Source organism: Dendropsophus ebraccatus, chromosome 4, assembly GCF_027789765.1.
Source record: "Dendropsophus ebraccatus isolate aDenEbr1 chromosome 4, aDenEbr1.pat, whole genome shotgun sequence".
NCBI classification, from domain to species: domain Eukaryota; kingdom Metazoa; phylum Chordata; class Amphibia; order Anura; family Hylidae; genus Dendropsophus; species Dendropsophus ebraccatus.
In genome coordinates, this window is record NC_091457.1 from 25,665,101 (window position 1) to 25,678,405 (window position 13,305).

General features: G+C 43.5%; 1 protein-coding gene across 3 annotated transcripts in view; it reads left to right on the plus strand.

Moving 5' to 3' along the window:
- Positions 1 to 13,305, plus strand: part of CNIH2 (cornichon family AMPA receptor auxiliary protein 2) — a 76,318-nt gene continuing 63,013 nt past the window's right edge. For all 3 annotated transcript variants that reach the window (XM_069968201.1, XM_069968199.1, XM_069968198.1), the window contains exon 1: positions 1 to 193. In XM_069968201.1, coding sequence (XP_069824302.1) covers positions 113 to 193 — 81 coding nt within the window. In that variant the 5' untranslated portion in view covers positions 1 to 112. The remainder of the gene's footprint in view (positions 194 to 13,305) is intronic.

Below are 13,305 nucleotides of genomic sequence, written 5' to 3' on the forward strand. Positions count from 1 at the left end.
CACAGGCGACCCCTGCCACCACTTCACTATTTCAAGGAATTCTCCTCAAGTCCCCCTGGCTGGCAGATCGGGGAAGTGGTCCCTCCTGGTAGCTTAGTCCTCTCCACCAGCCATGGCGTTTACCTTTGCAGCGTTCTGTTACATGCTGACTCTGGTCCTCTGTGCTTCTCTCATCTTCTTCATCATCTGGCACGTGAGTTTACCCCCCTCCAAGGGTCTTACTGTGGGGGGTCACCTGGGGGGGCATGAGTTCAGGGTCAGGGTCACCCAATAATAGTGGTGGAGGGATATGCAATGTTATTAGCAACAGTGGAGAAGAATAGGAGAAAGTACTGTGACTGTAGAAGGAGCAATGCAGGCCTATGGTAGTGCATTACACCTATAGTGTAGGAATCTAGGATGGACTGGATCAGGATCAGTAAAAAGCAGCATGATTCCTGTGTACGGATCCAGTTCTTTGTTTGCAGCTCTGTATATGATGTGTGCAGGTCTCAGGTGTACAGCTCCACAGTTCACTGCCCAAGTCTCAGCTGTTCCTCTGCTCCATCAAGTCCTTTACACTATGTGTCACTTCTTTTCAGTCCTTCCCATTGACTGACATTGTGGGAGAGGTTTTTTTTTGCTTCAGGACCCTGTCTAACTATTACAGATGGTAGAATCGATTGGCCGGGTTCAGGATGAGAGCCATTCACGTTTTTTGCAGAATCAATAGAAATTTTTCTGTATTCTATTTAATAGGTAGAAGCCAGATGTAAGTGAGCCGGTTGGTGTCTAGATAACTTTATCTGAGTGTGAACAGATGTAAATGTGGAGTCTATTATTACAGGAACATGGACACCTACAGTAGAGAGCATGACACTACATGGTAACATGTTATTACATATGGATATACAGTATTTGTACAGAACTCATATATAGTTACATAGTTCATGTAAGAGCAGAATTGGAACCTTACTGTGTTCATCCAGAAGAAGGCAAAGGAAGCTTGTAAGAAAAAAAAAAATCCTTCCATATATGGCAATAAGAATAAATCCCCATAGAACTAGTAATGGAACCGGAACAATGTAGGGACATGGGCCGTGATAAAATGAATATATATATATATATATATATATATATATATATAATTTTTTTTTTTTTGGGGAAATAGACTACTATTATTTATTGGTCGTTGAGTTTATATTGTGTGATAAAAAATTTTATTGCATGCATTATATATTGTTCTCTGGCTTCTGTATATCAGCTGTGGCTCATATTAGGCAAATCCTTACAATTGTGTGTGGGAACAATGTATTCCATTGACTACCAAGCTAAATCTGTATGGGTGTAGAGATTAGGATACGTGCAGGGTCCCTTTTGTAGAGCCGATCCCATTGTTTTACTGTATCGCCTGATGCACGAATTGAGCCGAACTTGCGATTTGCAGTACATCTCCTTGTGCATGTCTGCGGGGACGGTTGTACCTGTATGTGCAATATAGGTATTAATGTACATATACATATCGTGTCACAATATGGGTATAATTGTGTGTGCCACATTTTCTAAGCCCCCACCCTCCCCCATGTGTTCATCCTTTATGTTTCTGCTTCTCTCTGTTGCTGTGGAGACTGATCTGGTATCCATGGAAACTGCATATGTTTATAAAGTGGTACCCAGAGAAGTAAGCGTGCCTTATGTACAGTACAGATCCAGTGCCTCAGCCCCGTCCATTGTGCCCTATATGTCTCCCATAGCCGTCCCTCTTAGTGTCTCCTGTCATCTGTGACTTCCTTCAGGTTTCCTTTCTCCTCCATGCTTTTCCCTTCTTCTCCACCTCCCGCTCTAACCTGTTCATTTTCTGTGCAGATTTTCCGCATTTGATTGAAACAGAAGGGGCTGATTCCGTCCCCCGTCCATATGTCTCCCATAGCCGTCCCCCTTAGTGTTGTCTGTCTCCTGTCATCTGTGACTTCCCTCAGGTTTCCTTATCCTCCATGCTTTTCCCTTCTTCTCCACCTCCTGCTCTAAAATGTGCAGAATTTATCCATTTGAGCGAAAATCCATCTTTATTTCATACATTATTATTTATATTATATTTATTATTTTTATAGTGTTATGAGTGCTGTCATTACAATATATATTCTTTGTACTTTTATCTGATATATTTTTTGCAAAAAAAAAAGTTTCCATTCCAGATGAGTTACTCATGTGACATCAGCATAACTATAATAACCAAAGTCCTTTGCTCCGCATGTGGCCAGACCCAACAATATCAATATCCACATATAGAAGGAGATCACTGTGTATCCAGAATGAATAGCTGCTGTTTCATTTCAATTTGAGAAAAGCAGTACTGTGAGTGGTCCATTTATTCTCTATCAGGTCACTGAAGATTGCTTAGAAATAGTCACCGGACCCTTGGCGAATGAATGGAGCACTGACTACCATTTATTCCAATGGCAATTTTCTCTTCACTAGGGGGACCCCCACTGGTCAGCGTATTACTCCCCATCTTATAAATAGGGCACAACAAATTGAGATAAAAATACCCCTTTAAGGCTGGAAACACACACAGCGGCTTTTTGGGAAACTGACACTGCAGTTTTGGTTGTTTTTTTTTTTTTTTTGCCAAGGGTCTAGAGATGTTCATTGTGTCTATGTCCATGAGGCTTGCTGTAAAGCATGTCACTAAATGCTGTTAAAACAGTGTAAGCAAAATGGCTACTCCCATAATAATGAAATACAAATTAAAGGAAATAATAGAAACTCAATAAAATAAAAAAAGAAGAATTTGGTGGTAATCTATAAAAAAAAAAATCTAGGTGATACATTCCTTTTAATTAGGGATGGTCCGAACCTGCCGAGGTTCGGGTTCGTACGAACCTGAACTCTTGGCAATGATTACTGCTGTCTTCCACCTCCCGGGATACAGCCATAGCCATAGGCTGTATCCCAGTTTTCCAGGCGGTCCTCTGGCTGTATCCACCCGCTTCACGGAGGTGGAAGACAGCGGGAATCATTGCCAAGAGTTCAGGTTCGTATGAACCCGAACCTCGGCAGGTTCGGACCATCCCTACTTTTAATATTACAGACCAAGAGTGTTCAGTGAGCACTGAGAAATCTCTTCCTGCCTTTGGGCTTCTCCGCATAGGGTAAAACAATCACTCTAACTGTATGTATGCTGCATACAGGTCTGTCATATAGGAAACCACCTGATGTTTGAGTGTTTAGAGCAGGGATGGGGAACCTTTGACCCTTCAGCTGTTGCAAAACTACAATTCCCATCATGCCTGGACAGCCAAAAACTGTCCGGGCATAATAGGAATTGTAGTTTTGCAACAGCTGGAGAGCCAAAGGTTCCCATCCTTGGTTTAGAGTATTGCTCATGCATGCATGGGTTTTTGCAGTATGTAATTTTATCGTGCAACTAATCCATTAGATCCATCTATCATCCATAGACTTCATTGATTGCATAAAAAATGATACAAAAAAAGGATCTTCTTAAACAAAAATTACACCCATTTTTTATCCTATAGAATTAAATAAGATCTGTTCATGGATTTATCATTATTTGAAGTTTTAATTGGAAAAAAAAAAAATGCACCGCAAAAAATAAAAGGATGCGCATAGCCTAAGACTGTGACTAATATACTGATGTGATGGTCTTTCCATCCAATTTCCAGTCATTGCTGCTATAAGTAACACACAGTAGGTGTCTAAAGAAAAACTTCCTTTCTTCTTTAGGTGGAAAGCATTGCTTGCATCTAAATAAAGGGAGACCGAAGCAATTTCCTGTGTAAATTGCTTGAAATGACAGTTTTGGTAATACGGTGCCTGGAAACCGCAGTTATTCGAGTCAGTGCTGAGAGTTCATGAAGAGAAATCTATAAAATCTTCTTGTTGAGCTCAGATGATTTCAGCTCTTGTATCTTATATGCAAAGCAATGTTAACTTAAAGGGGGTTTTCCGATTTATATCCACTTGTCTACAGGTCGGCACATGACATGACAACTATGACACGTCTTATGTTGGGCACTTTCACACTACACAATGTCATATGTATTGTGGACAGTCTGAGTTTTTCACTGTGGATTTTATTTTCAGCCATAATTTCATTGCATTTAACGCATGTAATTTTCATTGCAGCTTTTAGGGGAAAAGTAGGAGGTCGGGGGGGGGGGGGGTCCAACCTCTGTTCCCCCCGCCGATCTCCATATTGTGCCCCACCGGCTCTGTTATGAATAGAGCTGTGGGTTCGGCACGCGACACACGGCTCTATTCATCCGTATGGAGCGACAAAAAGAGCCGAGTACTCAGCTCTTTCCGTCGGCTCCATAGGAATGAATAGAGCTGCAAATCACGTGAAGTACGACGGAAGAGCGCTGTACTCGGCTCTTTCCGTCAGCTCCATAGGAATTAATAGAGCTACAGGTCACGTGAAGTACCTCGGAAGAGCGCTGTACTCGTCTCTTTTCGTCGGCTCCATAGGAATGAATAGAGCCGCGGGTCACGTGAAGTACGCCGGAAGAGCGCTGTACTCGGTTATTTCTGTTGGCTCCATAGGAATAAATAGAGCTGCGGGTCACGTGCCGGACCCACGGCTCTATTCATTACAGAGCTGTCGGGGCCTGATACGGAGATTGCCCAGGGGGTCTGACCTTTGTACCCCCCTGGGCGATCTCTGTATCAGGTCCTGACGGCTGTGGATAGGGAAAAAGTTAATTTTTCCTTGATAACCTCTTTAAGCTAGCACTTTTGTAAGTCACATGTCAATGGGGCCATTATAGGTTTTATAGATGTTATACAAATAAATACAAATGTTATCATATAAAGATAACCAGAAGCGGATTATAATAGGTCCGTTTCGGGCGGCAGCCCGGGGCCCTGAGCTCCTGGGGGGCCCATGGCCACCCAAAAAGACTTAAAGGGGTTATCCAGCGCTACAAAAACATGGCCACTTTCCCCCTACTGTTGTCTCCAGTTTGGGTGGGGTTTTGAAACTCAGTTCCATTGAAGTAAATGGAGCTTAATTGCAAACCGCACCTGAACTGGAGACGACAGTAGGGGGAAAAGTGGCCATGTTTTTGTAGCACTGGATAACCCCTTTAAACTTTTAGTGGTGTATTGTCTCCTGGCAACAGTTCTGCCATGATTTTCAAAAAATAACTGTTTTTTTACCGCAATTTTGCACAAATCAGGGCATTATAACATTATCTATCCTGTATTATAAGCACCACACTAGTGCGGCCATATTTACAGTGGGGTTGGGGGACCCAGGCTTGGTGAACAGCCCGGGGCCTATGGTAAAGTTAATCTGTCCCTGCAGATAACAACTAGTTCTTTATATAATACAAATTATATCATGTATATATACTCACAGCTCTCTAGTTCTCTTTTGATACAAATATTCAGGGGCGGTCTTGGCATTTCTGGGGCCCCAAGCGAAGTTATGTCTGCCCTCCCCCCTCGACATGCGCTCCACAACAATAGACCGCTGTGTGCTGCCCCCAGTAGTATATACCCCTTGTGCGCTACCGCCAGTAGTATATACCCCTTGTGTGCTGCCCCCAATAGTATATACCCCTTGTGTCCTTGTTTAGTATATAGACCCCTGTGTGTTCCCCCAGTTATATATAGCCCCCTATGTGCTCCCCCAGAAGTATATAGACCTCCTGTGTGCTGCCCTAGTTGTATATAGACCCCCTGTGTGCTGCCCCCAGTCGTATATACCCACGGTGTGCTGCCCCCAGTTGTATATACCCCCTGTGTGCTCCCCCACTAGTATATAGCCCCCCTGTGTGCTCCCTCAGTGGTGTTTAGCCCCTCTGTGTGCTCTCCCACTTGTATATAGACCTCCTGTGTGCTCCCCCACTTGGATAAAGACCCCTGTTTGCTCCTCCAGTAGTATATAAACCCCCTGTGTGGTTCCCCCAGTAGTATATAGACACCCTGTGGGCCCCGCCAGTATTATATAGACTCCTGTGTGCTCTCCCAGTAGTATATAGACTCCTGTGTGCTCCTCCAGCAGTATATAGACCCCTTGTGTGCTGCCCCCAGTAGTATACAGACCCCTGTGTGCTCCCACAGTTATATATAGACCCCCTGTGTGCTGCCCCCAGCAGTATATAGACCCCCTGTGTGCTGCCCCCAGCAGTATATAGACCCCCTGTGTGCCTCACCAGTAGTATATAGACCCCCTGTATATTCCCCCAGCTGTATATAGACCCCCTGTGTGCCCCACCAGTAGTATATAGACCCCTGTTTGCTCCCCCAGTAGTATATAGACCCCCTGTGTGCTCCCCCCAGTAGTATATAGCCCCCCTGTGTGGTCCCCCACTTGAATATAGACCTCCTGTGTGCTCCCCCAGTTGTATATAGACCCCATTCTGCTGCCCCAAGTAGTATATAGACCCCCTGTGTGCTGCCCCCAGTTATATATAACCCCCCTGTGTGCTCCCCCTGTTATATAGCCCCCCTGTGTGCTCCCCCATTTATATAGACCCCCCTGTGTCCTCCGCCCATTTATATATTCCCCCGCTATGCTCTCCCCCAGTTAAACAGACCCCTGTGTTCTCCCCCATCCATATAGTATATAGCACAATAAAACAAACACTTATACTCACCTGGGTCCGGGTGTCTCCTCTTCTCTTCACTCTTGTGGCCGCAGGAAGGGTTTTCCCTGCGATCACAAGAGGCTGCACTCCCCTTGTTCTGGCGCTGATGTTCCAGTGATGTCACTGGAGCGCCGGCACCACAAGGACAAAGTGGCCACTTGTGACCGCAGGGAAAACACTTTCTGTGGCCACAAGAGTGACTGACAGGAAGGGAGCCAATGGCTCCCACCCTGTAAGTGCTGCTGCTGCATGTAACTGTGAGCAATCATTACGAGTGCTCATAGTTACAGTCCAGATCGCAGCAGTGAGCGGGGCAGCAGCCCTGTCCAGCGGTCTTGAGCACAAGAGCAGGACGTGGGGGCCCCCCTGGATCGCTTGGGGTCCTTGGTGCCAAAGACCGCTACTGCAAATATTTTCACTTACATATAACCTATAGTATTATACAAGATACAAATGTTACTGTAACTCTTCTGTATCATAAGGTGTCCATGTATGCCTGATGTGCAGGGGACAGCTGACAGCCACAGTCAGAGACTAGCATCCAAGTCAGCTTGAATTCTGGTCATTCAACTACCTAGATGCCGCTGTCAATGGTGACTGTGGCATCTAGATGGACAAAGCTATACAACTGGTGATTTCTTGGGGTTTGATGTTGTTGTGCTTAATGGTTGTCATGATAGGTTGTGCTGAATGGTTGTCATGGCCTCTGGGGGTCTTCAGAAGGCCCCCATGGCTGCCATTATTCTACTGCTATTACAACCTGCCATAGGCAGGATGTAATAAGAGAAAAGTAAATGATAAAACACCAGGGATTGTAGTGTACTGTAAAGGTGATAAAGCAATCGCTTAATAATGTGCCCTATAGGAACTAAAAAAGTTATGCATAATATGAAAAGTGTTTAATAATAATAATAAAAAAAAAAAACTACCTCAAAAATTATCCCAATTGAAAATTAGAGCTTAAAGGGGTACTCCGGGTGGGAAAGCTTTTTTCACTATGGCCGGGGAGCGGGTGGATGACAGCTGAGCAGGCTTAAAACGTCACATCTCAAGCCGCGTCATAGACCAGGAAGTGACTGGGGACGGTAGCATCACAATGTAGGACCCATCTCAAGAAGTAAGTGGACGTCATTGCTTTCATCCACCCCCTCCACCAGCCATAGTGAAAAAAAAACTCCCAGAGTTCCCCTTTAATGCACAATGCACCATAGTTAAAAACATATATATGCACAAATACTTACTGCTTCACCTGTATAACCAGCACCATGTTGCACCAATAAATGCTGCTCCAGCTGTATAACCCAACACACTGCACCAATGCATACTGCTCCACCTGGATAACCTAATACTACGCTGCACAATTAAATACCACTCCACCTATATAACCCAACATCATGCTGCACTTATACATACTGCTCCACCTGTAAACCAGCACTACAGTGCAGCACTCCTGTCTCCATAACAGACCCCTCTACCCATTTGGCAGTTTTTTTACACACACAGAGACAGGCAGACACACAAACACACACACACACACGCAGGAGCACTGGCCCCTTCTTCACCTCCTCTTCTATCTATAGCAGCTACTCTCTCTTTTACTTGCCTTAAGATGCGCTGGACTAAGGGCCCTTTTTCATAGGACGATTATCGTTCCCATAATCGTTAACGATAAACGATCCAAACTGCCGCTATTGCGAAAGACCTGAAATCCTTCACCCATTTACATGGAACGATAATCATTACTTATGAAAGTTCTTGCGGTCGTCTTGTCGTCTATTGCGTTCGTCACTACTGCGAACGACCGAACGACACCTTATTTAATGCGAACTATTTGCGAACGAGCAACGATAAAAATAGGTCCAGGTCTTGTTAAACGATTAACGATTTCTCGTTCGGTCGTTAATCATTAACTACTATTCGATTATCGTTTAGATTCGAACGATTTAACGATAATCTGAACGATAATCGTGAAGTGGAATAGGGCCCTAAATCTTGTTAAGATCATCTCAGGCAAGATGTCTGCCCCCATAAGGATTAACTAAAAATGAAATTTAAAAAAAATGTATTCAGGAAGAGTAGAACCGATTCAAAAAACAAAGAAAACATTTTGGTATTTGGCTATAATCAGTAAAAAAAAAAAAAAAAAGATGGTTTACTGGCTAGCATTGTATGTTCTCCCTGATTAATATCAGTGTAGCTTACGAGCCCTAATGGATATACTATATATATATATATATATATATATATATATATATATATATATATTTATATATATAGTGTGTGTGTGTGTGTGTGTGTGTGTGCCATATATAACTATACCCATATAACCACAGCTTTTAATTTCTATATGTGATGTGAACATTATCATATACATAAAATCATAGCGTTTTCATTCCATATACTGTATACTATAAACATGACTACATGAATATAACCAGACCTTTATATGACAATCCTGTAATAATCTACCATATACACGTAAGCTTTAGACGATATGGAATAAATCAGCCGTGCTTCCTGTGATTTCCATTCTGAACCCAAGCATGAAGTCACACTAGAAATATAGATTTAAGCCTGTTTTATTGAAAGTCCGGGAATTCAGTTGCCATGGAGATGTGCGCACTGATTGGCCGAACAGCTCAGCTCTCAGCAAACAACTTCATTCTCCATCATTCTGATTGGCTGACAGCGTATCAGGTGACTTCTGACTACTTTATAGAGGTTAAAAAACAATGGATTAATCAGCGTGCAAATTAAATGACTAAGGGCCCTATAAGTAAGAGGGTCGGGGGTATCTGATGGTGGCATGTCTACTGGTGACAAGACCTTGACAAGCCCTTTCTAAGACTCTTTAAGGATAAGGTGTAAAGATGGTAGCATTTAAAATGTTATTGCTTAAAAAAATTTTTTTTAAATAAAACAATTCACAAGATGTAAAAGTAAAATAAAAGACCATTTTCCATAAACAACATAAGTTCAGAGATGCCACCTTAAGGGGGCAGTAGTGAGTCATGTTTCCTCCCCATCCTGAATACTTTAGGTGACATTGACCTTAAGGTCAATCAGTATCAAAGAAGGTTTGTATCAGATGCAAGCCGATTGACCTTTAAGGAATTAAGGAGAGATCTATTGGTAGTGATGTTCACAACTTGGCCAAAACTATGCGGACATCTGTATGAGATTGTGGGATTTCTCATTCAAAAAGAATGGGGGCCAAAAGACCTTTTACATGGGATGATAATCGGTTTAAAAGTCACGGCAATCAGCAGAGGAGTGGGAAAACATCCGATCCTTGGCTGATCGCAAATCACTGATAGCAAACGGAAACTGACAGCACAGATATGCATATATCTGTGCTGTCAGTTTCCAGATCACACAAGCAGTACATACATACCTTCTGCACTGCCGTGTGATCTGGCATTCCGCTGTCCGGCTCTCCAATCCAGCTCAGGCCAGAATGATTGACAGCTGGAGGCGGGATGTTGGATTAAACAGCAGCACCGAAGTTATGTATGCACTGCTTGTTTGATCTGGAAACTAAGAGAAGGGATATCTACATAGATATATACATATCTGTACTGTCAGTTATCATGGCCACACAAATGATACAAAAATCGTTTGTGCGGCCCCGTCGCTTGAATAGTTGTGCCGTGTATAGGCACTGCAACTGAACGCCGATTTAGCCTATGAGCAGGTATTTGCAGCCACCCACGGCTGAGAAGGCCCTAATGTAAAGGGACACAAAGTGCAGGCCCCTGTAGACTTAGGTATCTTTTCACGCCTGGAGGTGAAGGTCCGGGAGTTGTAATGCTAATCTTACCTTGGCCGTAGCTATAATTAGTAAAACCAAACTGTATAAGGAGTAAAAAAATGATTTCTTTGTACTTTTGTTGGTGAACAGCATGGGGCCAATACCAAATTGAGAGGAAGGGGTAAACACACAGCTCTCATCTCCTCTGCTCCTGTCAGTGCAGCCTCTTGTTTTATGACTTTACTTCTCTGACCTCTAACCTATGACACCTCTGCTCCCATCAGTGCTTCTGCACAGACCTCTATGTACTGCTGAACACTGAAGCTGAAATTTTCAGTAGAGATGTATAGGCCCGGTCACAGCTGCACCCCCTGTGACCTCTATAGCTGATGTGAACCCTAAAATACTGACATATACTTCAGGAGATTTCTTCCTGATTTACTTTGATGACTATTTTGATAACTGTGTATGATGACAGTCTCAGATTTATTAATAAGGAAGCTAAGAAATACACTTATAGTCAACAGCCCCTTCTTTGTTGCAGACATAAAGCGAATGTACCATCAGGTACATCGCTTTGTTTTTTTTCCATGAATGGATTGGCGTTGGTCTATTCCTGATCGCGGGGGGGAGATCCATTCTTCTGCCCGTGCCAGGCCTCAGCGTTACAATGACGCTGATCCCGGCTCGGCAATAGATTGCTGTGGCCTGCAGCAGGCCATAGCAATCTATGACCGATCTGATCGATCTTTGTTGTGTATATACACAGCATTGATCTCTATGAGAGATCAGTGCTGTTTATATACAAGTCCCCCAGGGGGGCTTCTAGTTAAAGTAAAAATAAAAGTAAAAATGTTTTTTTTATTAATAAAAAATCCCCTCCCCTATTAAAAGTCCAAATCCCCCCCCTTTTCCCATTTTATAAATATAAATAAATAAACAAATAAATAAACATATTTAGTATATTTAGTATCGCCGCACGCGTAATTGCCCGAAATATTAATTAATCACATTCCTGATCTTGCACGGTAAACGGCGTCAGCGCCCAAAAATTCTGAAGTGCAAAATTGCGCATTTTTGGTCGCATCAAATCCAGAAAAAATGTAATAAAAAGTGATCGAAAAGTCGCATATGCGCAATCAAGGTACCGATAGAAAGTACATGTCATGGCGCAAAAAATTACACCTCACACAGCCCCATAGACCAAAGGATAAAAGCGCTATAAGCCTGGGAATAGAGCGATTTTAAGGAACATATATCTGTTAACAATGGTTTGAATTTTTTAGAAGCCATCAGATAATATAAAAGTTATACATGTTACATATCGTTGTAATTGTAACAACTTGAGGAACATTCATAACAAGTCAGTTTTACCATAGAGCGAACGGCCTAAATGCAAAACTCCCTGAAATCAAAATAAATTCCTTTTTTTTTCAATTTGACAGCGCAAATTTTTTTCCAGTTTCGCAGCATATGTTATGGAAAAATAATGCCTGTCATTGCAAAGTACAATTGGTTTCGCAAAAAAATAAGGGCTCATTTGGGTCTCTAGGTGAAAAAATGCAAGCGCTATGGCCTTTTAAACATAGTGGAAAAACGAAAAATTGGCTTTGACCTTAAGGGGTTAATATCGCCCCGTGTAATAGGGGCTTAAGATATATAATTGAAACACATGATCTGTGTAAAACACACACAGCTGTGTAAAAACACCACAAAAAAGAAAATGGAATGGAATGGATTTTGGTATGGAAATTCCAAAAGAAATGTGCACAAACTCATAAAATAAAATAAAAAAAAATACAAAAAAAAATGTGTGTGAACGAGGCCTTACAGTTACATGTCCAGCCATAGCACAGGTGTAAACAGGGATGGGGAACCTTTGGGCCTCTAGCTGTTGCAAAACTACAATTCCCAATTGTAGTTTTGCAACAGCTGGAGGGCCAAAGGTTTCCCCATCCCTGGTATAAGCGATCAACATCTTTTAAAAGTGTTGCCCCCTTTGTGGTATTGCAACTGGACTCCATTTACTTTTTTGGAACTGAGCTGCTATACGGCACATAAACAAGGGCAGTGATCTGGAAGAAAGCAACTATGTTTTTCTAATTCTGGATCACCCCTTTAAATCCAGGACTTGCATTTGTCAGGAGCTAAAATACAGCCGAAATCACTGCTTCCCTCCTTCAGCTCAGTTCTCCCTTTTGTGCTTTGCCCGTTGGCTGTCGTGTAACCTGACAACTAGAGAACTGTCAGCTGTCAGTCATGTTTCCTAGCAGGGCTCCTTTTTAATACAGACATAAATTATAATGGAGGGAGTACATAAAATCATCGTAGTAATATGGACCCGTGAGGGCCTGGGTGACTACATTAAGGACCAGTGTATGTGGTGTTGGCTTGTGGCCAGTTTTAGATGACTGCTTATTAGGATCATGCTGGAACATGCGGACCCTGTTTTAGGTAACTGAACCCAGATAGCTATAGAGATTTAGGGGTAGATTAATCAAGCATGGGCAACTGAGACTGGCTCAGTTGCCCCTAGCAACCAATCAGATTCTACCTTTCTGTCACGGCCGCGGCGGCGTCCCATGCTCCGGGCCGCCGCCGCGACCTCCCCCCATCTCATGCAGCTGCCGGGGTCCCGGTGCGGGGACCCGGCGCTGCTACACGTTCGGCCCCGGGGGGCGCCTCACCTCTCCACGCTCCTGTCTCTCGCTGTGCCGGCCGGCGCGCGCGTCCCCGCCTCCTAGGGCGCGCGCGCGCCGGCTGTCTCAGATTTAAAGGGGCAGTGCGCTCCTAATTGGTAGTTGCACCAATCACTCCCCTATAAATCCCAGCATGCCCTGTCCCCTGTGTTGGAGCCTCTACATGCTTCCCATAGCGTTTGGCCCAGCTCCCTGTTGTTCCTGTGTCCTGTCCGTTACCTGGTCCCTAGTCCCTGTTCCTGAGTCCTGTCCGTTACCTGGT